This window comes from Lichenostomus cassidix, chromosome 12 (assembly GCF_008360975.1).
Source record: "Lichenostomus cassidix isolate B80296 chromosome 12, HeHo_3.0, whole genome shotgun sequence".
NCBI lineage: Eukaryota > Metazoa > Chordata > Aves > Passeriformes > Meliphagidae > Lichenostomus > Lichenostomus cassidix.
The window spans coordinates 2,539,297-2,565,632 of NC_139493.1; the positions used below are offsets into that span (position 1 = coordinate 2,539,297).

At 44.5% G+C, this 26,336-nt stretch overlaps 1 protein-coding gene across 6 annotated transcripts in view; it reads right to left on the bottom strand.

Moving 5' to 3' along the window:
* Nucleotides 1-26,336, bottom strand: part of CHL1 (cell adhesion molecule L1 like) — a 115,767-nt gene that overhangs the window by 20,609 nt on the left and 68,822 nt on the right. For 5 of the 6 annotated variants that reach the window (XR_014854680.1, XM_085072265.1, XM_085072268.1 and 2 more), the window contains 12 exons: nt 26,059-26,164; nt 24,496-24,686; nt 17,139-17,261; nt 16,232-16,402; nt 14,843-14,890; nt 12,891-13,011; nt 9,924-10,108; nt 4,497-4,628; nt 3,888-4,025; nt 3,116-3,227; nt 2,212-2,378; nt 680-845 (listed from right to left, as the gene is read on the bottom strand). Coding sequence is in view for 5 of the 6 variants with exons in the window: in XM_085072265.1 (XP_084928391.1) it covers nt 680-845; nt 2,212-2,378; nt 3,116-3,227; nt 3,888-4,025; nt 4,497-4,628; nt 9,924-10,108; nt 12,891-13,011; nt 14,843-14,890; nt 16,232-16,402; nt 17,139-17,261; nt 24,496-24,686; nt 26,059-26,164 (1,660 nt within the window). In the remaining variant the exon portion in view is untranslated. The remainder of the gene's footprint in view (nt 1-679; nt 846-2,211; nt 2,379-3,115; nt 3,228-3,887; nt 4,026-4,496; nt 4,629-9,923; nt 10,109-12,890; nt 13,012-14,842; nt 14,891-16,231; nt 16,403-17,138; nt 17,262-24,495; nt 24,687-26,058; nt 26,165-26,336) is intronic. The other variant, XM_085072267.1, reaches the window with a different exon arrangement.

Genomic DNA, 26,336 nt, shown 5'->3' on the forward strand with positions numbered 1-26,336 from the left:
TAAAGGTTGAGTTCCATCCCCTTGAGCTCAATGGAAACCCAAAAATAGCACCAAAAATCAGCCTGGACCTGCAAATCCTAAACTCATATGTAGGAAAAACTCATTGCTTTTATCTGTAGGATTTTAGGCAGAATGCCTGAAACCTGAGGGCTTCCATTTGCTTCAACATTGCAAAGATTTTGTTTTGGCCAAATATGTGCAAACTACAGGAAAATACAGATTCCACTGGAGTGGAATAACCTCTCAGTTCACTGCACTGGGGCAGGGCTGTGTTTCTGGGTTGAGCCAACATTTAGATTATATATATATAGAAAAATATATATATATGTATTATATCTATATTAATATATAAATTTATATGTACATGTATTATGTATATATTAATATATAACTTTATATTCTGCTATGATGTACATATTAATATATAACTTTATATTCTGCTATGACAGCAACAGAGTTAATAAACCCCAAACCCATGTGGCTCCAAACTGGCAGAGCTGCATTTCCATTCAGATGTGTATAAAATGTAGATCTACTCACACATCGCGTGAGGAATTCTTTGCAGACATCAATTTGCATTTCAAGCCATTAAGGCTCCTGTTTAATGAAACTCCTGCTGCAGCAGCACCCCAGATTCTCCAGCTGAGATCAAGAACAGCCCTGCTCCTTCCCCACTCACCTGCCGCCTCCCGTGCTGTTGGCTGGCAGCTCATCTCCATCCTTCCTCCAGGATAATTTAAAACTGTGTTTCAAGTGGGAGTCATACTCAGCCTGGCATTTCAGTAAGATGGAATGTGATTTCAGCACTCGGGGGCTCTTCGGAGTAACAACAAGTGTTGTAGCGTCTGATTGATCACAGAAAAACACTTTGATTAGGGGAGAGAGGGATTATTACAGCAAATTTGCACCAAGCACTTCATCTAAAAAAATCAACCTCAGGAGCAACAATCATGTCTTTTTTTTTTCTTGTTATATATCTAAACATTTCAAGTGAAGGATGGTGGGGTTTGAAACAGATATTTGCCAGGATTTAATTTTTTTATCTCAAAACATTTTTTTTTATCTTGTTTTCTATTTTGCTCCAAACCAAAGAGCTCCAGAAAAAAAAAAAATCCACCAAAAAAAAAAAGTCACAGGTGAAAATCCTTGTTAACAGCCTGTCATGAAATGGATGATTAAAAAAAAAAAAAAAGCTTGAATATGATTTTTATGTCTAATTGCCATTTGAAATAAGCTCTGGCGATGATCCAAGAAAAATTACAAGCTTATTAAAGTCAAGTGAGAAAAAATTATTGCAATCAAGTTTGTTCTTTTAATTGACTGTAATCTGACTGCAGAAACAGATGAATAAGTAAGAAGAAAGCACTTAGCTGAATTTATTTCTGCAGTGAGATGTTGCTCGGTGAGAATTTCATTGTACATTTTCATGTTTTATTATCACTGTAAAATTTACAAAGCCAAGGGAGTGGGTGGAAGTGGAACACAAAGAGTAGGCTTTTTCCTGAAGTTTGTCACAGCAAACCCACATCAGAGAGCACTTTAGAGGACTTTGCTAATTGAGTAGTTAAGGGTGTTTTTTACTGGGAAGCCTTAAATCCAAATAAATTTATATAAAACCCACTAAATGCAACCTATGTGCTCAACAGGAGCTGCCCACTGCCATCAGAGCTTCCAGGGAAAACCCCTCCTGCCAGCCAACCACAGAAATCCTTAAAACAGAGCTGGAACACAAGGGATAGATCTAAAACTGATAAATAAACACATCTGAGGATTTTTTTTTTTTGGCTGGATTTACAAGTATTTATCAACAAACAGGCAAAAGCCCAGTGCAAAGTCCTTAAAGCAGCAGCACCCTGCAAAGGGCTTGGTGTCCACTGTGGGAGTTAATATCCCCTTCCAAGATAATGGAGTTAATGGGTGTGTAAATTGCATTTTTTTGGTGGCTTGTGCAGCTTCTGCAAATGTCGAGAAGAAAATGAGTATCATGTGTGAGCATGGAGAAATCCAGCTGAAAAGCTGGGACTACAGTAAAGGCTACAGATGTGTGAGACCTGAGACCATTTCAGCTCATAGCATCCAGAGAATTCCTAAATTCACGGAATAAATCTCCATCCTGCACTGAATATTTAATAATTACATATTTCCTGAAAAATTATAGACACAAAACCTGAGCAATTGTGAATTTTTTTCCCGTTCCAAGTGAGACCTCACCTCTTATATCCAGATTCGCAGTGATTGCTCTTTTCCCCACGGAGTTTGCAGCCCAGCAGGCGTAGGATCCTGAATCCTCCTTCCTCGTGTCCTTGATCTCCAGGGTGCCATTGCTGCTCAGCTCATAGCGGAATGTGGAAAGAGGCTCTATGCTGTCATCCTTCGTCCTGAAGATGATAAAAACAGCTCTGGCTTGCTGCAGGAAGTGTTATTTCACGCTCAGGGGTTATTGCAGGGGAATTTTGGGACTCAGCTCTGCCCCTGAGCAATTAAAGTCACCATCGGTGAGACATTTTACCCACATGCAGGAAATTATAAAGGGGCTTTGCAGTCCTGCACACCAAACCCACGGGGACAGCGACTGGAAAGGTCTCTAAAATACTCTGTGTTTAATCTACAGCTGCCACCTGCAGTTTTATTGCACCTGTCACCTGCTGTGACAAGGCTGGGATTTCTGGCCCTATGGAACCACGGCCAGGTAAATGTGTTCTGTAAGTCACTGCGTTGCCACCTCAATAATGTGTCCAAACATGAAGAGTTGCTAACATTAAAGTGAGTTTGATGAAGCTGCAGCAGGATTTGGCTGCATACAGCATGGCTTTGTTTATGTATAAAGTATATATATAAAGTACATATATATATAAAGTATATATATTGCTTATATAAAGTATAGCCTGGCACTTGTCTCACACAGCTTTGGAGACTTCCAGGAACTTTTTTTACAATCCACTTCTTCAGAACCCTTAAAAGTGCACTTAAAACCAGAAAACTTGTATTATACACAGTTTTGTTACAAGTCTCTATTCTTAACTCCATAGAATTAATAACTAGCAGATTTTTCAGTCTTGGGGGGACCTGTAGGAACTTGTTTCCCATGCAAAAACCCCAATTTCCAGTATCTTACCATCTGACATCTGCTTCAGGTGAGGCAAAGATGTCACAGTGCAGGAAGGCACTGTACCCCACGACTGTGGCATAGTTTTCCCCATCTGAGGTGAGTATCAGGGGGGCAATATCTGCAGGAGAGAATGCAAGGTGAGCAGCACTGCACTTCAGAACTGGGGGAATAAATGCTGGTCTGCATCATCCCCTTTTCCAGCAAGGGAGAAAGTGTTTAATGGGAATTTCACAGCTGTTTGGAAGCAGTTGCACTGAGCAGCTGAGCTCTCACAAGCTTCACTGACAGGTAACAGAGGTTTGCTGCTGGACATGTCAGGAATTGAAACATCAGTGTGCTCCAGGACAGAAAACAGAAAGCAGAAAATATCTGCTGCCTCTAGAGATGTTTTCTTATTTAATAAATCCCCATCACTCCCTTTCTTCAAAGAACAGACAGCATCACAACTGAAATTAAAGATTAACAATACACTTAATAATTCAAAACCAGCCTTGTGGTCACCACTCAGTCCCCAGTGGTTTCACTACACCTGAAGTTTTTGAGGCCAATCAAAACCCTGTTTTTAAAATACAGAATACATCAAAGCTCAGAAGCATCTGTGCTAAGCACATAATATTATTCCTGCATAAGACCTGTTGCATTAATTCAGAAAATATTTCTTAAAATCTGGGGCGAATGCAGAGGAATTGTGAGGTGTCAACAAGCCCCAGGGAGCTGTGAGGATTGATCCTTGGGTGGCTGGATGTGGTTTTGGGAGGGGACAGCCCGGGACACTCACTGAGCACGTTGACATTGGCGCTGGCCAGGATGGAGCCGTGCTTGTTGGTGGCTTCACACTGGAACACCGCGCTGTCCTGCAGCTGCAGGTTGGTCAGGCTGATCTCCCTGGTGGAGATTCTCCCTCGGAAGGTCCTGCCTGGAAAACACCACATTGTGTCAGTGGCTGGAGGATGGCTGGGCAGTTCACAGGCTCTGGAAGCCAAAGGAAAGCACGTCTTGAGGATCAAACCAGGACCTTGGCCAGCAGCTGATGAGTCCCAGGGTCCTTTCTTTGCCAGCATTGAGCAAAGCGCTCCAGAGCACCAAATTCCAATGAATTCCTCACAAAGACTTTTTAAAATTATAAAAACACTGCTACACCAGTGCTCCCCAGCCACTGGGGCTCATTCAGAAGCACAAAGAAGCCCCCAAGCTATCCCAGATCCCCAAAACATGGCAGAGTTCCAGGAGAGGCAGAGGCAGCACCCCAAAGGTACCCCTGCAGCATTCACCCCACCCTCCTCCAGATCCCATTTAAATATGAGCTTTGTTAAGGAAACAAACAGCAATTCCCCTCTACAGAGGTGCCAAAGCAAACACCACTGGATCACTGGGACAACCCACATACCATCGATGGGCATCCCGTTCATCTTCCACTGGATGCTGGGCTCGGGGTTCCCGATGGCCTCGCACAGCAGCACCAGGTTTGTCCCCACGCTGTAGACACCACCCTCGGGCTTCTTCAGCCACTGGGGAGGCTCTGGGAAAGGGACAGAGCAGGGATCAGTCACAGCCAAACTCCTGCCCGTGCTGTTGCTGGGATTCTCCAGGAGATGGCAAACGCTGCCAACACTTCCCAGCCGCTCCTCGAGCTGAGATCCTTGTGTTTCCCATGTCGGGAAAGGGAAAATTAGCATCAGCACACCCCAGTCCCAATCCGGTGAGTGGCAGGCAGAGGGAGGAATGGGCAGCGCTGATCCAAGAGGAAACACATGGGAGGTGAGGCTGGGCTAGGAGGGGATGGTCAGCATTTCCTCAGAGCTGAGTGTGGGTTATGGAGTGAGGTGAGAGTGTTTCAGCAAGGCAAACTAGGTGTGAATATCCAACCAGCTCAAAACCCCCTCCCTGGCACAAGTGGCTCCCACTGCCTTTGCTGGGAGCTGCCAGAGCTCCAGGACAGGAGTCATCCCCTGCCAAGGAAATGACCATCAGCCTGATGTCCTGTTTTTCCATCATGCATTCAGAGAAGAGGCTGATCCACAACACATTTAGGAATTGTCAAATATTCTCTCACGTTGGGAGGAAAGGTTTGGGTGCCACAGGGTGGTGGCAGAGGAGCAGCCATGTGCTGCTGCACTCCCTGTGCTCTGCTTTCCCAGCTATTGCAGGGAAGCTCTGGGGAAAACTCTGCTCTGCAGAGCAGCCCAGGTACCCAAACCTCGCTGGGAAAACACATCCAGAATGAAGGAGGGGAACTGAAAGGGGAAAAAAGAGCATTTATCTCATAAATGCATCATTACTGACTGAATGCAGCTCCCTGGGCCTTGAGGGCAGCCTCAACCTGAAACACAGCCTTGAACTCATCATTTCCCATTGAAAGGCACCAAACTTAGGGATTTTAACACCACACTTGATGCTATGTCTTCTGGGCAGCTCAGCAGGGCTCTTTCCCTATTGAAAAAGGTGAACTAATGTAGGGGAAATATGAGGATTTATGAGTTAATGCTCATAAAATGCTTTGAAGATGAACAGAGCTGTTGCCTGGTAATACAGCAGCAGATGTTATCAGTGTGATGTGCTAAAGCAAACCATCACAGCTCAGATTCACACAGATATTAAAAAAAAAACCACAAAAAAACCCCCCTGAAGTGTGATGCACATCCACACCCAGAGCAGCACTGCCCCAGGAGAGCACCCAGAAATGTTCTGATCAACACAGAAAGACTGAAGTATAAAATTCCAGCCACTAAAGCTTATTTAAAATTATAAGATGATCCCATTTCCTTCCCACAGCACAGATTCTGCCCACCTTCCTCACTCAGTGCCACTTCCCATCCCATAGTGACATAACAACATCTGTTAAGCTTCCTGGTATTTGGCTCCAGGGAAGAATTCTGCAAACACCAGAATATTTTGGTCTTGCAGAACTTTTTCCTCCTCTTTCATATACATCTTGGTTTCACCAGGAAGAGATGAGTCAATGGCATGGAAAGGTTTGTAGCAGTCCTGATGAAAGTGCTGGTTTGGAATTTTTTCCTCTAAATCTGCCACAAATCCAGCGCTTGAGCCAGGATACTTCCTTGTTTTGGAGACACAGCCTGAGTACAAACCACCTGCAGGGTCCCTTCCTATCTCCCACACTCTGGAAGTGTGAGCAGATATTTGATGTCCCTGCTCTCCTTTCTCAGCCCTGGAATTGCTGTGGGATGCTCCAAGGAAGTGATGAGGCTGTGAAGGCAAGGAGATTTTGCCAGGTGTGAAATGCAATTTCACAGAAAGGCTGAAGAACCTCTTTTCCACGTGGCAGATGTGCTGTATCACTCAAAGTATACAAAATAGAACAAAATATACTCATATTTTTTAGCAAATACAATAGCCAGGGGTTGGATAATCAAATAGTTAATCTGGAATGGCAAATATTTCAGTGCATCATTTATTCTTCCTGGTAAGAGTTATCAATTGGCCCCTCCTGACTGAGAGATTTATGAATTTATGGGGAAGACTGAAATCCAGAACTGAAAGGGATCTAAACTGGGCATCTAATACACATTTCTGCAGCAGAGCAGGATCATCTGCACCTAAAACACCCACCAAGGATCCAAACCTTCCCCTCAGCCTCTCCCACTGTGTTTTCCCCATGAGTAGAATGAATTTTGGACATCTAAGCAGCTTCTGCCTCGCTGCAGTTCAACTCTCCTGTGTGTTCCTTCACCCCCAGGGAACTTGGTGAGGAAACTTCCATTCCTCTGAAGGCTGTTGTGCATTCCCCAAATGCAATTTTTCCTAAATTAAACATATTTTTCCCCTCAAAAGCCATGATTTTGGGTTCTGTGACCATCCTTGCTGCCTTCCCCTGACCTTCCTTGAAGAAGTGCACGTTGCAAACCTGCTCACATCAGGTGAGGCTCTCTCAGTTCCCAGAATCTCCTACAGCAACACTTCTCTTCATGTTCTCCAGGATGAATTTTACCTTTTCTGCCAGACTAACCTTTCCCAGTCATGCTCCTCTCGCCATCCTCCCCAGCAGCCCAGCCAGGCATTTCCCAGCCTGTGCTGATGAGGCCAATTAGTGCAGCCTGCTGAGAGTCACTCTGCACTGCTGCTCACTGAAGCCCATCCTTTTTATCCCACACCACTTTCCCAATTTGTCAAGCTCCTTTCAAATGCTCTTCCCACCTTCCCAAAGGCTGCCAATCCATCCCACCCCAGGGCCAGCAGCAGCTGCTGTTGGCACCTTGGGCTCTGCATCCCTGTTGAAGCAATTTGCCAGCGAAACAGAAAGTTTGAAGCTGATAAAACACCCAGTTCTGCTTCTGCCTTGCATTCATTTCATCTCTTTTCTTTTTTCTCTGGCTGAGCAAAGAAAATGTTGCAAGAGAGAACTGCAAAGGCCCTTGGCTATTACACCCTTACTGTAATTAATCATTATATTGTGAGAATTATTTTTATTAAACCCCATCCAGGAGCCTCAATCAAGATCAAAGTAACTTTAGGTCATTATGATCCTGCAAGATTTTGAGGTTATATGTACATTTTCTGTTGGGTTTGGGGAACTGCAAACAATAACCAAATAAACACTTGAAGTCAAAACAATTTGTGGTTTTGCTGTGCTGTTTTTTTAAAATAGTTCTCTCTCATTTTAATAACAACAGTGGGGTTTTCATGTCTGCTCAGGTATTCCAGGCTACATCTTCCCTTGCAAAGAGAGATTAAAATGCTCAAACAGTCAAGCAATTTGCTTGCTGAATATTTTCATATGCTTGGTAATAATTGCCTGAATCTTTGCCCTCAGACTCGGCAGGATTAGGAAGTGGGCTGTATGCAAATATCATTAAAACTGCAATTTAGAAGGGTGGGGTGTTGGTTTGAGATCCTCAAACGCCAGAAAGAACAGAAAACGTGGCCTAGTGACAGAAAAATCCTGATTTACACCCCAGCGCTCCACTGAGGATGGCTGGAGGTTAATAACAGCTAATTTTTTTCTTCCATATTTAATTTTCTTCTCCCTGCATGCATCCTGGGAGAGGAACCTGAGAGGTGTGAGAAAGTCCAAAGTCAGTACAACATCCCTGAAGCCTCCTGGAATGAAAGCTCCTTGCAGAGCTCAGGATCTGCCCTTGAGTGTTCTCCCAGGAGCTGCTGCAGGAATGATGAACGTGTCCATCTCTGATTAATGACACTGACATTTGCTGCTTGGAAATTGGAGAAGACAACAGTGTTTGGGCTCAGTTTTACCTTGATACCTGGGATGTGAGGTGACTCCTAATAGGAAGAATCCCTGCTGGTGACAAGAGCCACCATTAGTTACACACGTGGAAAATGGATTTAATAGCGATTGCAAAAGCAATTTTTACACTGCAGTGGCTGCACTGGGATTATTTCCTTCTTTGCTTGTATTTTTTCCAAGCACTTGTTGGTTAAGAAGCAGGAGTAACAATTTGCCAGGAAGTTTTTCTTCCTCTGGAGACTGTGAGAGAAGAGGGTCAATACTCCAAACTACAAAATTAATGTTATTTCTCTGGCATTTCAGTTTTTGCAGCTCCTGCAATTCCTTTGAAGGAATCGATTTTTGCAGCCGGGGAGACAAAATCATAGCCAGATTGTTAAAATATTCTGCTACAGTAGAGATGCTCCAAACCATCTGGAAGGATTTCTAGGAGTCAGCACTTCCCCTCCATCGCTGCTGAAAACTTGCCATGCCCTGGGATCCTCCTCTGCCACACTTCAGCAAGGGAAAGAGGAGTGCAAGGCACAAGGTTGGGTCGAGTGAGTGGAGATGGCATTGAAAAAGCTTTTCATAGCTGATGGAATAAATAAATATACACAGCAGGGAGCTCCAAGTGGCTTTCATCCCATCAGGAATGCAGGGAGGGATGAGGAGCCCAGATGAAAATGAAGCAGTTGGAAGATTCCAACAGGGTAAAGCCGCCTGGGATTGATTTGGTTTTTTAAGTAGGGAGCAGAGGTTGGAGAGTTTTTCGTGGGGAAAATGTTTTCAGCAAGTTTTTCAGCTGGGCCTCAAGATTCTCAGGTTGTGGGTAGAGAAAGTTGGCAGGGAGAGTTCTTGGCTCTGCAAAGATTCCTCAGAGCTCTGCTGGCTTTGGGAAAGAGAATCCCCACCTTAGGGTTTGGGGAGAAGGGAGACAGGAGCCTTGGATACTCACTGGGGTGACAAAATGGGTCACATTTCCATTTTTTTAACTGCTAAAAAAGAGTAGAAAGTGTTTTTTTTTAGTTTGTTTCACAAGTTTTTACCATACTTTCCAGGGATTAGAGAAACCAACCTCAGCTCAGGTTGTGCCTAAGGAAAAGAATCCCAGCAAAGGAGTGTGTGAAGGAGGGAAGGAGAGGTGACACCAATGTCACTGCATTTTTACAGCCCCACTTGGAATTCATTTTTGGAATTTCATTCCTTTCCAAAGAAAAGGACTTGAGCTAAACACCCCTCTGATCCAGCCCAGTATGGCCATTTTCACAGTTCTGGAGAGCAAATAGAATAATTAGATCTTTTTGTCTGACATTCAGCTTCGTGCAAGACGTTTCGTCAATATCTCTGCTTGACTCGCTCCAATTTAGAGTATTGAATCTGCTCACATATTTATATTGTTCACCACTTTTTAAAGCCTTCATGGTTCAGGGGAGAAAAAAAAAAAAAGCATTATTTAAATTTTTTTTGTTATTTTTGAGGTGCTACTTTGTGCAAACCTCCCCAAACTGAATAGGGCAGCACAAATTGAAAGAGTTGCCTGAGCCACATTAACAAAGGGCCTCCTTCCCTTCCCTTTCCCAACTTTTTTGTCCCAAACCAACAATTTTATTAAAGAGGACTGATCACCTTCCACGTGCACATGGAACTCATGCCTGGCCCTGCCCATGTGGTTGCTGGCTGTGCACTGGTAAGTTCCCTCATCAGCTGCTGTCACTTGGTCAATCTTCAGGATCTTCCCAAAATTCTCTGTCTCTGGCTCATCCTTGGGCATGTTCCCAGTGACCTTGACCCAGCTGAGATGAGGAGTTGGGCTGAGAACAGAGGGAAAAAAGAAAAGATTTGGAGTTAAATACAAAGCTGCTGTAAAGCTGTAATGGAGTTCACAGCTGGGGTTTGCCAGGTGAAGTTTTTAGAGCATTTTGAGCCCTTTTGAAACTCTGGGGTATCTGAGGGTTGTATTTCAGACTCCAACTGCTCTGTAGTGCTCCTTGACCAGCACAGCCCCTGGAAGTGGGATCTGCACAGGGCAAAGCACGAGGCTGAATCCCTGGGCTGTGCCTTGGCATGGACAGTGAGAATGGGGCTGGTTCTCCTTCCATCCTGCCCCAAAAGGGCACCTGAGGACAGCCAGGAGGGACAGACCTCCCTGCAGTGCCTCCCTCCCTCCCTGCCTGCCTCTGGACGTGGCCAGAATGCCTTTCCCACCCTCAGAAAGCCCCGACAGTGACACAGACTTGGGGACAGACGCTGTCTGTGTGTCCCCAGCTGGGCTCAGCGACCCCAACACCGCCCAGGACACACAGAGCTGCTTCCTCTGTGCCCATCTGTCACTGGGCTCAGCGCCCAGGCAGGAGGAACAACATCCCAGGTGCCCAGAAATTCTGGTGTTCCACGAGCACAGCCCTGCAAAAATCCCATTATTTCCCCCAAAAAGTCATCTTCATCCCACTCCTGTCCCACAGCCAGCTCTGTGCTGCACCCAGGCAGTGCCCCCCTGACACTGCCACTGCTCAGGGTACAAATCTTCAAATAAATGACAGATTGGAAATGGATTTAATTCCCTATTTTGCAGTCGGGTGCCCCTGAGCTGAGTTCCTTGAAATCCGCTTCCATGGGCTGTGGACATTTGGCAGGATGGATTGGCAGGCACGAGGCAGAGCTGATCATTTTTCTGCTGAAAAGGGGAATTTTACCGAGTAAAAATTACATTTGGTTCTACAAATTGCATTTCTGAAGGATTTCAGTGCAACTGTGGGCTTGGTGATAAGACAAAGAAGTACCTTGTGCTTTTTCAGAAGTGACTAGTTTAAAAAAAAACCCTTTTTGTTCAAAAATTGATACTTAAAAGAGCTTTCTGGAAAAATTTTGAGTGAAACAAAAAATATTTCCTTCTCTTCACCTTTTTCCAAAGCAACAGAAAGACATTTCTGGCTGTCTCTTCTCATATATGATATTAATTCATATTTGAGTATTTCCAAGGTGATTTGCCTATTCAACCCCTTGATAACCCTCTAAAATCAGAGCTGTGGATTTGGGGAGGTTTGTGGGCTGGCAGATTCACCTGCTGGGGAATGAATGAGACAAGAAGTGTTGCAAGAGGGAAGCAAAACTCACTGCAGATACCTGGAGTGGATCCAACAGAGACAAGTAATTCCCCTCCTCTCAGAAATGCCAACTCCACTCCCTGCCAGCTTCCACCAGCAATGCCCTTTCAAGTCCATATGGAAAAATAAAACACCCTAAGCATGTGCAGGCAGATAAATATCCTGACTTTGGAATTTCAAAGAAGGAATATAATTGCAGAGCCTTCAGCAGGAATGATCTCCGTGAGAAGCAGAGGGGATGGAGATTTAAAGCTCTGCTCTGCACAAAACTCAAACCAGAAGGGACTCTTCTGTCACTGAGGGTTTAGTGGGGACACAGATTTTCTGTTTCTCTGGTGGCAACTCGACTATTGCACTGACAGGCTGATGGGGAAGTGTGGGGAGCTGGGGGAGCAGAGCAGGGTCGGTGTCTGGGTGAGTTAGAGCAGCAGGACAGGCTGGCAAGGCAATCACAGCTCCTTGCAGGGTGGCACTCAGCAGTTATTGCCCAGTCCCTTTCCTGACTTACCCTGTCCTGTCCTCTGCTATTTGCAAAAAGGAACAAAACCATCCTGATTTCCTATCACAAACCATCTATTTTAACCCTTCCCCATGGGTTAAAATAGCCCTTTTACCACCAGAAGGGAGTCTGCAAGGTGGAGAGAGAGATTATTTAAAAGAGCCTGGAGTGGCAGGAAAAGGGGAATGGATTCACCCTGAGAGAACGTTTAGATGGGATATTAGGGGGAAAAAAACTCCTCCCTGGGAGGATGGAGCACCCAAAGGAGCTGTGGCTGCCCCATGATCCCTGAAGTGTCCAAGGTTTGGTTTTAGCAGGATCACCCCAATACAGCTGATTCTAACTCACTGTATTCCTCCACAGGCATGGATTTGTTCCCTGATATCCTGTTATCCACAAACACCACGGAATGAACATCCTTTCTGGAAATTCTGGATGCTGGGAATGGACACAGCCAGCAGCCAGGTTCACCTTCATTCCTGAGCCAGCATCTCCTGAGGATTTTTCCCTCAATCACCTAACCATTCCTTGAAGGATGTCTTGTATTAAATCACTCAAGAACTTTGCTTCTAAAAACCTGAGATCTCATACCTGGAAAATCTTCAATAATTTTGATCATCGAACCAACACTGAATTGGCAAAACCAGAAAAAAACAACAACTTTACAGGTTGTGAACCAAAGCACAGAAGCTGATGCTGATACTGTTTAGGTTTTTAACATCTCAAAAATAGAACTACTGAAAAAATTTCAATTTTTTTAACATAACAGCAAAAAAAAGAAATCCATACTTACCATGCTTAATAATTTGTTTACAAGCTACAGCAATAACCAACACAGCAATGTTGCATGCACTCTGTGCTGCTTTACAGCTACAAAAAGCTCTGCACAGGAGTTCCATTTGAAACTCGCCTAATTTGCAATATCCCTTTTCCTTTGCTCATTTCCACCTGCAAAGGTGATTAAGTTTGTGCAGCATTTTCATTACTCACAGCCCTTCAGCAATACACTCGAGGAGCAGGACACCTCCCTTGATGACAGTGACTGATGAGCTACTGCCAGCAGATTCAGGAGGGATCAGCAGTTTGGGTTTCCTTTCCTTGATAAAATTTGCTGAAAGATAAAATGAAAGAGAAGTTAGGTGGGAAATCTCAAAGCCTTATCCTTCAAAAATGCCACAAACATCACTGCTGCCAGAAGGTTTCTGACATCGATTTGTGCCATTTTTTAAAATTTATTTATTGGAGACTAAAGCAGGAACCCTTATTTCTCCTGATAACAGTCAGAAGGGAGGCACAGTGATAGCAACAGGCAGCAGTGCTGCTGAAAGCCCTTTTCCTACAGTTTTTTGTCTTGTTTTTCAAGCACTGGCCCTGCCTGTCACCCCTCAGGCTGTCTGATCCTCTCAATTCCTGATCTTCTGTTCCACACTTTCTTCTGCACTGAATCCATCATCTTTTAAAGCCCAGATGAAACCCCACTTGAGCCTCCCACAGAATGGTCCTTCTTGCTCCCGTTATTAAATCTACAGTTAATGGAGCTACAATTTGCAAGGATGACTTTTAAAATACTAAAACAAGATTGAACTGCAATTGATTCCAGCAGCCCATTTGTCCCAGCCTGCCAAACAAGGGTTTTAGGATGAAAAATGCAGAGTTTAGTGATGCCCAGTCATCACCATCCTAACAATTAGCACAGTAATGAATCAGTCCCCAAATGGTGCTAGTTCCTCAAAAATAGCCAGATAGGGATGAGTTGGTAAAAACCCACATAGATCTCTCAGAACCATTTTCTCATTTTTAATTTTGATTTCCCTTCGCTTTGTATCTCTGCAGATCTGTGTCAGCAGTGCCCTGGGCTGCAGCAGAATGCTCTGGACACATTTCCATCTGCCAGAAGCAGCCAAGCCCCTTCCCAGCAGGAGTTCAGCCATCCCTTCCAGGGAAAAACTGCTCCTGGAGTGAAGTCACTGAGCACAAACCCTGCTGGTGCTGCTCCCAGGCAAAGGCTGGAGGAGTGATGAGTGCTCCGAGTTATCCAGCCCAGGATAACCTCCTTTTTAGAAACCTCTGTGCTTGTCTGGCAAAAAAAGCTCCTTGAGGAGGTTAAAATTGGGCTTTTCAGAAGGCAGAGACTCTCGGAAGCAATTTAGCCGAAGAAATGAAGAGTCAAGAGCTGCAGACTCTAAATTTTGTATATTTGAACCAAAAGGAGCTGGGTGGAGAATTGCAGGAATAGCCACCAGCTGCCTCCTGGCTCACCCACTCTGCCTGCATGGAGAGCAGGACATTGCCAGGATCTGCTCCATGGAGAGGCACACAAAGCCCTGGAGATGGGAATGGAGCAGGACATTGTCAGGATGGGAATGGAGCAGGACATTGTCAGGATTTGCTCCCCAGAGAGGCACACAAAGCCCTGGAGATGGGAATCCCAGGATGGGAAGGACTTTCCTGCAGTGTCACCTGTGCTGATGACAGAGAGCCACCTCCCATCACTGGGGACAGCTCAGGGCACCCAAAGTTCCACAAATCCACACCCTGAGCTGATGCTGGAGCAGTGCAGCCCCAAGGGGATCCGTGGGATATAAATTCGTGTCAAATCCTGGCTGCCTAATCCCAGAGTCCTCTTAACTGCCAGAAAGAGCTGGAGCATGCAGCTCAGGCTCCTGCTCTGAACTGATAACACCAAAACCCCAAGACATCAACCTCCTTACAAAGCATGAATGCTCCTTTCTCAAGAAAAACTACCTTTTTTGTTAAAAACCCTGCAGATTTCTCTCAAAAACTACAAGATGAGCCGATTGTCCTCCCTGGACCACTTCAATCCATCCCATTGCAATCAAGTGGCTTTTGTGATGTGTTTTTTACTTTTACCAGCTCCCATTTCACCTGAGCTGGTGGATTCTCAGTTTAAAGGCTTAAAAAAACAGATGCATTCAACTCACCCTTAGTAACAGCAGCGTTAGGTGAGGCTGAGTCATTAGCATGCTTTACTGAAATAAATAAAAATGACAACCAAACAAACATGCGGCGTTGAGACAGAATCAAAAGAAACCATAAATCAACCAAAACAAAACCATGCCCCTTCCCCACCTCCCCCAGTTTCTGCCCCAAAAGAAAGAAAGAATGAAAAACGTAAAGGAAAGCAAGAGATGAGCATTGAAAATACAATGAAAATGCTTTAAAGGTTTGTGTTATTCTGCCAAATACTTCACGGGTGATATAATCAGCAATTCATCCTTGCTAGCTATAGCAATAAAAATCTCGAATTCCTAAGTATCCACTAAAGAGAAATGTTATAAAATTTATCCATTCTCTTGTTTCTTATTGCTTAATTTCTTTCCTATCTATTTATTTTTAATACAGTCCCTCCCCAGGGACTCGGCACAGATCAGAGAGGGCAATGGCAGGCTGAGTTTACAGAACCCTTGCAGTTCATGCCTCTCATTTTTCCCTGGACCAAGTCCTGTGGCTTTGATGACAAGGTGGACACACTGAAGTGGGTTTTTGGGCCACTTCCAGGGCTAGCAGCAGCCAAAACCCATCTCATTTTTCTCTAATCTCTGTGTGCATGTGTAGGGGACTGAACTCATTTGAAAAGCCACGGAGAGAAACATTTAATTTGGATGCATTTCTCACAATTATTATCCCAAGCTACCATCTCAGCAAGCACTAAAGCACACAAAGCCACTATTAATCCTTTATGCTTTTATCCCAACAAGAAAACTCTCAAAATCACGTGTGAAATATGAAGGTTTCACGCATGAAAAAAAAGTTCTTCTTGGTTTTCTGGGCTGCACAGGCTGGAAAGATCAGAAGTTTTAATGGACAACTGAAATCTTCTATTCCCTGCACATGATTTCACTGAGGAAATAGAAACATCTCTTGTGTCACTACTGATGCTCCAGGCTGCCTGCAAAGACCTGGAAAATCCTCATTTTTCCAACCTCATTGCTGCAGCTGCAACAAACCAGGCTTTGCCCAGGGAGGAGGCAGCAACACAAAACCCTCAAAACCCAGTAAATGCCATTCCTGGGTGACCTGCTGCACTCCAGAGCAGCAGATTTCCCCAGAGCATCCTTGCCTTTCACTGTGGGGACAGCAGCAGGAAGGATGGAGCACCTTTGGGGTCTGACAACTGCAAGAAGCTTTTACCAGTGAAATTCAGCCTGAAGAACGAGGTTAATAAAGCAGGAAATAAACTCAGCAACATGTTTTTTTCTTGAGAGAAAAAAGAGAAAAAAGAAAGCAGAGAGCCAGGGCACAGATCTGCATGTCCTGCTGCCTGGAGAGCTCAGAAATCAGCAGCAAACAGAACTGATGGCCAGACTTACAGCGGGAAACCTTCAGTGTCATCGGCATCTTCTGCACGATGGTCCTGAGCCTGGGGAAAGCTGCAAAGCAGCAATAGTCACTCCTGCTGTCACTCTCCTCCACGTTGGCAAAGTAGAGATCTCCCTTCAGGCTCATGGAGACTCTTTCATCCTGTGGGATGTGCTGCAAATCTGGTAAAGGAAAAGAATGGTGAGGTGGGAATGATGAAGGGATGTTTCACCAACGAGGCTCGGAATGCTCCCCTGGTGGGCTTCAGATGCAGAATGGAACTGGGATTTCAAAGAGAGAAATGCCCAATATACAACTGATAATAGGTATTTTTATATAGGAATATGTGCCTGTATATAACATAGGTGAGAAAGAATTGATAAGGAAAAATTGATATTAAAAAGAAAAGGTATTTTGGTTCCCAAAAATCCCAGATGCAAAAAAAAATTCCTAAATGCAGCCAGAAATTCCTGCAGAACACAAGCACAGCACAATAATGGGACAGAAACCCACAAGGAACTACTTATATATACACCTGGGGCATTAATTTTCCCTTAGAATCATAAATCAACCATTACTTTGTGGAAAGAGGAAAATAGCAATGATAGAAATAACATACTGATATGTTTGTCCTTTCTCCTGTAAATGCAGAACTCCTCATCACTGGCACACTCATTACCAACATATAAATTTTTTGGTGTCTCATATTTACTGAGATGTTGTGCCAATGCACTCTATAATTTAACTCTGGGTCATGCAAAACCAGATCTCCATTTTTCCATTTTGTTTTTCAACATCCAGATATTTCTCCCACACTCCTGCACAAATACCATTCCCCTCCATGATGAATCTGCAGTGGAACTGCTTTGGAAGACAAATGTTTTGAGCCCCAGAATTGCACAAAACCCATTTACTTACCAATATTCATCCAGTAGATATGCAGAGGTGGGATGCCTTTCGGGGGGTTGCAGTGCAGGATCACAGAGTCTCCATGCTCCACATCCAGAGGCTCGATTTTTTCTTTGGGGAATTTTGGTATACCTGCAGAGAAAAGGGAAAAGAAATTCCTCTTTTATTGGTGCCTTTTGAAATCTTGCCTTTTGTTTCTCCCTTAATACAGTTTTAATAAAATATTTACCTTTCCATCATCCTTTGCATCCTCTGCCTTTTAATTCCTACTCTAATTTAGAAAGAGTAGGATGTGATTTACCCAGAGAAGGAAATTCTGGGGCACTCAGAGTAGGAATTCCTACATTCAAAAAGCCCTTGGATCATCCTGTCCAAAGCCAGGCACTGAATGATGTTTAACACTCATTTGGGATGTCCTGTGCCTTGCTTTGGCTTTATTCTAATGCATTTCTGTCCAAACTCTTTCTTTAGCTCGTTTGTGCTGCCTGGAAGGGACAAGTGAAGAGTTCCCTGGCCTGGAAGTGTGGAAAGTTCTGGAAAACAGCAGCTGAAATGGGAACCCCAGGTTGAGGAAAGACATCAGGGAGCTGCTCCACCTCATGCCTGGAGTTCTCCCAGCTCTCCTCCACCCCATGATCACAGGAAAGCTGCTGTGAAGCCTCTGGTGCCTCCTTGTGCCCCCAGGTGTGGAACTCAGCCAGGGATTCCTGCAGCCATCAGGAGGATTGGGGTGCAGGGAGGACCAGTTTTGCACAGAGCTTGCACAGGGCTGCCCTAGTTGGGTTAAATTTGGGTAAAAATGGATCAATGTTTCATCACCCACAGCACCTGATGCCAGCATTTTGCTCAAAGCCTGAACTGTGCTTGGCAAACCTGGGCAACTAACAATTTGGGGCAATTTTGGATGCCCAAAATGTCACTGAGAAAATGTGGAGCAGAGCTGGGCTGGAGGCTCAGCTCAGAGATGATCCCAGAGAAATCAAAATGGAATCACTCCCTGAAGGAACTGAGCTCAGGCAGTTTCAGGGCTGACATCTCCTCCTGCTCTCATTTCAGGCAGGTTCAAACTGGCCAAAGTTTCACTGCAGGTGCAGAATTAGCAGCAAACAAACTGAAAAAAAGATGGAGAACGTCCTGGCTGGGCAGAGCCAAACAGGCAGAGCCAACATCACCATCCTGGTGCCCAAGGCAGGACAGGAGAGATGTCACAGCCTGAGACATCAGTGCTCCAGCAGGGAATCTGCAGCATCACAGGGCAGGAGGCAAAGGAAAATAGAGGGTGGAAAGGCAAGGAGCAGGACTCTGAGGACTCTTTCCACATCTCAGGGTTAGTAAACATGAAAAGAAGCAATCACCCCAGTGCTGATTGCCTGAGTGCAGACTGTGCAGAGATTTTTATCTCCAGGAGGGTTATTAATAGGGTGATGAATTCTTAGGAGAGGCAAAATGCAGCTAATGAGCATCACCCGCCCTGTAGGTGAAATTTCAGGTAGAAAAAAAAGAGCTGCATATTCATATCCACTACATTCAGTAACCTGCAGCCTTCAAACCCAGCAAAACACATCTGCTGACTGCAGAGGTGGAATATTTTCCTGCAGGAAAAAGCCAATTTCTTCATCCAAAGCTTATTTATTCCCCAAAGCACTTCACTCACAATAAAACTTTAGGTAAGCAGGATCAGGTGAAGGATAAGGGATTTGTGACCAAAGCAAAGAGAGCAGCAAATGGACTAATATGGGATCACTTATTCAGGACATTAGAACCCCTTGTTCAAAGCCATTTTTTGCCTCATTTAGCACAACCCAATCTGGGTTTCTGGTATCCCAGCTGGGTGCCACAACCACTGGTGAATTTCTGTAGCCAGTAATTACAGAATTATACAGAAATTTAGTGATTCCCACCAGGGGACAGTGACAAGTCATGCTCTCAGTGTCATTAGCTGGCAGCACAGACATTCATCTCCAACACGAGGTCCAGATGTTGGCAGCTGGACTTCACTGGGGGAAGCAGCAATTTGACCCCAAATGTCCTCCACCTCCAACAAGTATTTGCACCACAGGTGATCAGGGCTTTTGGGTCCTTCCATGCTGGTTTTTTTTCCTTAGTTTGCCATGAAAAGCACTGAAAAACTTTGATTTTCCCCCTCATGATGGATAAATTTGAGTGGTTTAATCCTTGAAGCTTTGCAAGAGATGAAAACTCATGATAAATTCCTGAGGCAAACCTTCTGACAAGCATATTTTTTTTTGCTGGGGTCCCACTGGTCTCACTGACTAGAAAAATGCCTGCTTCTGAATTCTGATTTATTAAAAATAAAAAGCTTCTGTCACATCAGACTTCACATTTTGCACATCAATCTTCAGTATGTCTATACAGGCAATATTTTGGATTTTTTTTTTGCAGTGCTCCCATGTTCTAATTAGAGGATATTGCAGAATCAATCACCACTGATTTGTGGCTGATCACAGAAACTATCACAGCTCAATTAAACTCACAAGCATCACCCAAAATTAATTGTGCCACGGAAAAGTTCTCAGCACAGCTCATGGCCACTGTGAAATCCACAGGCAGGGGATGTTTCTGCAGTGACAGCACTGAAATCTCCCATGGAATTGTCCTCCCAGGGATGTGATGAGAGGGGACAGAGAATCCAGCACTGCTCTGGTGCTGCATCCCAAATATCCACAGCACAGGGGAGAACAGTGGGATTGGGTGACTCTGAGAAAGGAAAAATCCCCAGGGATCTCAGGGACAAGTTACCTGGAGAAATGCTTCTCCTTTGGTTTAATTTCTCAACACTTCACCCCAAAACATGTAAAATAGGAGATGGGATGGGCTCCATTCTCACAGAAACTGGAATAAATTGCTGTGATTGATGCAGTTATGGTGTGAAGTCACTGTGTTCAGCAGCAGGACAAAGATCAAGCTGTAGGACAAATATCCTGAGTGGATCCCTGAGCAAACCTGGAGTAGTGATGGGGAGTGGAGTCTGAATCTCTGCTGAACTCAAATTAAGCCTTTTTCATTGCACTGTGTTGGTCTCCCTCCTGTTTTCCTTTGGCTGAGAATCTGCATTTTCTGAAGGGATGAGGAGGAGGAAGGACCCAGGCTCATTTTGGGATTTTCTCCCAGCCCCCCTAACTTCCTTCAGCCTGGTCTCAAGCACAGCTCAGTCATTAAACTTTGAGTCACCCCAGAGATTAAGCAGCTCCTGGCTCCTCACACAGATGACCCAGGGCACTGATAATCTTCCATTTCCATGGTTCACACACTGTCAGAGCACTTTAATTCTGGTTTTTTGAGAGCAGCCTCATCAGGAAAAAAGCCTCAGTCAGCAAAGCCTTTCCCAGGAGTATTGAAGAGGAGTCACGGTGGGATTTTAGGAGATTCTCCATAGCTGGAGGTGGGAGTGCAGATTTCCATCTTCCCCTGGCTGTTCCACACTCACACCTCAGCATTTGTGTGGTGAGGGCAAGGTCTGGTTTTATAATCTTCCTTGTGGATTCTAATGGGGATGTCCTGGGATAGAGGAAACCTAAGCCTGACCCATCATGGACATTCTCATATTTTTCCTTGAAAACAAACTCTTATAGGACAAGAAATGTGAGAGAAACCAGAAATACTCACGATATTTTATATCCTGGAAATTTCCAGCTCCTCAGACCCTTTAATTAGTATTCAATTACGATTTTCCATACAGATCTGTATCTGGCCCAGCAAACAGCCCAACATATCAAGGAATCTCAACCATGACTTGCAGTCCCTGATCTTGGGAAGCTTCCAGGGCTCATCTCTGTGCCTCAATTGCTATTCTGATCCACGGAGCAGCAGCAGTAGTTAAATCTGCAATTTCCATTGCAGCCTTTGAACTGTTTATGAGATATGATCCTGCTTATTTATGGACTTTTTAATTGCTGCCTTAAATTGAAAAAGTTAGCTAAGTCTGGCTGTCAGGAAGAGCATGGCTGGGAGATCATTTACTCCCAAGGATGTGGAATGGAATCACTGACAGGCTTTTTCTGTGTAAATCTCTATTATCCTTTTCAAAATGATGGCCACAGGCAAGCATCAGAGCGAGTCCAAGTATTTAGGTGGCCAGAAGAACTGCCACAGGTAAAGGCCATGGCTTGAGAGGCAAGAGGGTTCAATTTCATTCCCATCACCTGCAAAATCTCAGTGAATTTCTCTCTTTTGTTTTCCCTTCCATAAAGGCTACACCAAAGCCTTCACAAAACCCAGACCTCTCATTTCAGTTACAGCTCAGTATCTTTCACTGATTTCAGGATATTCACACCTGGGTGCTGAAATATTTACTCAGCTCTGGCTTTCTTTGGGAATTCTTGCACTAACACCACTGGCAGAGCACAGCCTGCCTTTGGATGATTTCACATGCAGCCAATATTTCCATCCTCAGATCTCTGGTCTTTTGGAGCAGCAGCTTTAGAAACACCGAGCATAAATCCTAACTCAGTCTGCCATGAAGAGCCTTTTGCAGCACAGTTAATTAAAGAAGTTTAAACTGTACTTCTTCTCCTTCCCCTGGCATTGGGCCTGCTCTCAACTAATTCAAGCAGCAGATTCCCGAAATGCTGGAGGAGGGGAGCTGAAGTCTGTGTTCTCACCATTTAAATTCATTTCCATGCTGAATGTATCTTGTAACAATCTGGCCTTTGTTAGTGCTGCAAACACACCGAGATCCTCAGAGCTCATTCTTCCCCCTCTCCTTAATGTCATCCCATATAGGGGAGGTGGGGTGTTTTCATTATGTAGGTGAGATTTAATGATCATCTCTGCTGACATTTCCATTGCTTCCCTGCAATGACTACTGTGAGTAAACAGTCTTTTGTTCTCCTTTTCAGCAGCAGCCTTACAGGCCCAGTATTCTGCTTCTGCAGTGTAAATGTAATTTATGAAACAAACTGCCCCTCTCTGCCTTGCTGGGGTTTTCTTCCCTTCCCTGGCACGGTGACTTGGCCAAGGAGCTTTACATCTGCCTTGAATGCAGCTGGCACAGCTCTGCCACCTCTGCATCATTCCCATGAATGCAGGGAGTGATCTCACATGGCCCAGGCTGTGCCTCAAAACCCACGGGTGAATAGAGGTGATTTATCCCCAACTCCCCTGCTCCAGGGCCTGATTTACAGCAGATCTGTGCACCAGCAGCTCTTCCACCAGGGCACAGTTGTGGAGCATCCAGCACTTCAGCAAATCAAAGGTGCCTCCTGCTCCTCTCTGAATCCTGATGTAATTTGCAGCATCTACACTGCACTAGTAAATGAAAGAATTGATGGCAGAAGGGGTCTAATAGCAGTAAATGTGCTTTAAAAGATGTGTGGGTTGGGTAAATCCCTCTAATACATCATCTGTACCATGTATTTACTTGCTGGGTTTAGGACTTTGCATATATTAGCACTAAAATTCCCCCTGCATTTCCTCACAGCCATGTTTGCAACCTCTCCATTAATTTGTTGCCATCCACTCCCAATATGTTTAATATCTACTTAAGCTACTACAGACAGTTTTTCATCAAAAGCACAAAATATCCTCTCTGAATACAGATTCAATAATCCCTAATACAGACACCAACTCCTTGTTTTCCATTTCAAGCGTCTTTTTGAGTTCAGTAGCACTGAGGTATCAGAATATTCTGCTGCTGGAGGTGACAAACATGACACTGAGCACTTTAACTCCTCTGGAATGCAATGAGTTTGAGACATTTTGCTTCAGAGAAGTCACATTAACCCCACTGCCCTGGGGAGTGAAAAACTCTTTTCCAAAGTAAAAAACTCTGTCCTGTTTGAAGTTTAACTGCATAATTCTCCTCTTCCTGCCCCAGACCCCAGCTGCCATCACTGCACTGTCCTACCTGTGGAGCCAACAGCTCAATAAACCTCAATTGCTGTCCCAAACCCCTGTGCTGCTCTCCTCCACTCTGGAATGCTCCCCCTTTCAAACAGCTGGGAGATGGTGGAGACTGAACTCCAGAGCAGCACCTGGAATTCTGCTAATTCCTCACCAAACACCAAGCTCTGGCATCAGGGATTGCTGTGCAGTGCACTGCAACATGGAAGAGATTTCCCCAGGGGGAAAGCAATCCATGAAACTGGATGGAAGGAAAATAAAGCAGGTCTTTCATGAGGAGCACTCATAAAATACATTTCCATGGCATCCTCAGCAGTTCCCTCCCAGCCCTTGCAAAGTGTTCTGATGCTTCTCAAGATTATTTCCTATGCAAAAAAACAGGACAAAAATGTTTCTTCATGTTTTTATAGCCCATTTCATCTGCGTTGAGCTGCCAGAAGTGATCTTTGGACATCAGGAGAGATCTCCTGGCACTGTGGGGCTGAGAAGGCTGTGGATGCATCTCCTGCCCCATGGATTCCACCTGTGCACAGAGCTGACAGATAATTAATAACAAAACACTGCAGGAGCTTGGAAATGAAGGATCTAAACCAAAAAAAAATTCCACTGCACTGTTGCTTCTCTCCATCTCTGCCACTGAACTACATCCTAAAATCTGCTCCACATTCTCACCCTGCTCCATCACAGAGCTGGGGAAGCTTCTTGTCCTTTCTACTCTCACCAGGAAGATTCTTCATCAGATTTTCCTCCTCTGATTTCATATGTTCCAATCCAGAATTTAGGACCAAAACGTGTCCTCATATTCCAAACGACAGGTGGATGGATTTGGATTAAATAGATTGCTACAAACCAGTTTTGTCAGCTTTGGGATATGGTTTAGGTTGGACCTGGCAGGGCTGGGTTAAGGGTTGGACTCGATGATCTGAAGAGGACTTTGCCAACCTTGATAATTTTCTGATTCTCTCCATAAATTTCATCCCACATCTACAAACCCTAATCCCCTCTCTCCCCCTCTGTGCATGGAAGGACAAGTTTCTAGGATCAGTAATTTTCCCTACTGAAAATTCCCCTCTTTTGAAGCTTGTTTTCCATTCAGTTCCAGGGAATTATTCTTCTCCCCATCAGTATTTAACCCAAACCCTGAATGCTGCTGACATCAGATTAATGAACTCACAGCTGATCAAATCACTTTCCCTGGAGCTTTCCAACATTTGCATCCATTGCTATTTTGCAGTAATAACCTGTGGGAGTTGATAGTCCAGTGGTCTGAAATCCTGCATCCAGATTTGGCTTCTGTCCTCAAAACCAGGAATTAAATTAAATCATTCCAAGGAGAAAATCAAGAGGTTTTTCCTTTGCATATTCACCGAATAACAGTCAATCCATATTTTACCATACAGCACCCTGGGGACTTCTCCTTTCCCATTCATTCTGAGGAAGCACAGTTCTCATCTTAATAACACCAGTAAAAATTATAAATTCAAACCAAAAGCAAAGCCCTTACTTGGAACAATCAGCTCGATTTCCTCTGACATGGCAGTTCCCAGCATGTTGGATGCAAAGCAGCGATATTTCCCCTGGAAATTGTTGATGATTCCCCTGTTTTGGATCACAAAAGTTCCAGAGTTGTTCGATGGGACTATCCTCAGGTCAGATGATAAATCAAATGGTTTTCCATCCTTAGTCCAGTTAAAGCTGAAAAATAATAGAAATGTTACAATGGACCCAGAGAAATTTTTGGTACTAAACCAGGGGTGAATATTGGGTGAATATTGGAGGGTTTTATCCAAATAAAAGGAAAAACTTGGTGCAAGAAGAGAGAGTTGAATGGCAGAATGAGCACAGGAAACCACAGGAGCTTTTCCCACCCTCTGCCATGGCTGAACCAGAAAAAACAGATGATTCCAGTGAGCTCCTCCTCAGCACAGAACCATTTGTAGTTTTGGTGCTGCTGGGGGGATGAGCTGCTGCTGATTTTGATGAATGCTGAAGGATTTGTCACAGCTCCTGAACCTGCAATTCTCAGATGCATTGAAATTTGTTTAAACTGATTTAAAATCAGACAGCTGGAAATTATAGTGTAACATCAACTTAGTGCAAGATGTACCTTTCTTTTTATTTTTTGAAGAGAATGAATTAACGTCAACAAAACTGTTAGTTTTGGCATTTCAGTGGTATTGGTGAAACTGCCTCACTCCAGGATGGAAGGAATTTGGGATTCCCTCACCTATCAGGCACCATCACATCATTTAAAACTTTACACTGATGCACCGACAAACAGTGGAACAAAGGGAATTTGTTACTCTGCTACAAATCCCCATTCAGAGCTCAATTAAAAACTACCGAATCATCTGGATAGAAATAAAACAATGCCCTGATCAAGTTTAAATTGTGGTGCAGAGAAAGGAGAAGGGAAGGATTAAAAAGTAAAAATGATGTGCAAACCAGCTATTCATTTCGCCCAAACACCATTCCGTGGTGAAAGCCTCAGGAGGTGCTTTCACTGAGTTATTATTACACCCTTGTTAATCACATTTTCATTAAAAATCTTTTTTCCACACTGGTGTAAAACGCAAACAGCTTATCTGTGGATATTTATCTGAATGTGTCTATTTACCATCACCAGGGCCCTGCTGATGTTAGGTGCAGACAAGGTATCTGATCAAATGCAAATGGGATGTTTGAATACCCAGTTGAACGTGGTTGGTGTTTTTAGGGTTGCTGGGGCAGAGGCACAGGGGCAGCTGGGCCCCTCTGATTATCATGACACAGCCTGTGTTTTACAGCACAACCCTGACAAGGTTTTTTTTTAAATCACCAGGCGAATTTGGCACGTGCCAGAGAAATGCAACATCCCCCAGTGAACAAAACCATGTTGATATCTATTCACAGGGTGAGAGGAGGTGATGGAGCAACAAAAGCTGGATGGCCTGGATGGAAAGCCAAACCTTAACCCCACTGAGGGTGATGAGCAGATTATTGTGCAGCAGCTCCTGACAGCCACAGCAGTGTCTGGCAAAGGTTAAAAGCAAACTGAGCTCTGTTTGCTCCTCCAAGCAGTACTCACGTGGGCTGGGGGTTTCCTCTGGCTTCACATTTGATGGTGAAGTCCTCATCAAAGGGATAGGCAACCTGGGTGTGGGATTGCTCTGTGATGGTTGGGAGCTGGGAAACTGAGCACAAAGAGGGTTGGGGTTAAAATGCCATTCCAGCCAGACTGAGCTCCCCTCGAGTGGAGAGGGACAATGGCAGCATTGCCTGATTCCTGTAAAAAGTGAGGGCTTGCCTTGGGAAAAAGATGATCATCACCTCCCTGGAGTGGATAATACTGCCTGCTCCCCAGAA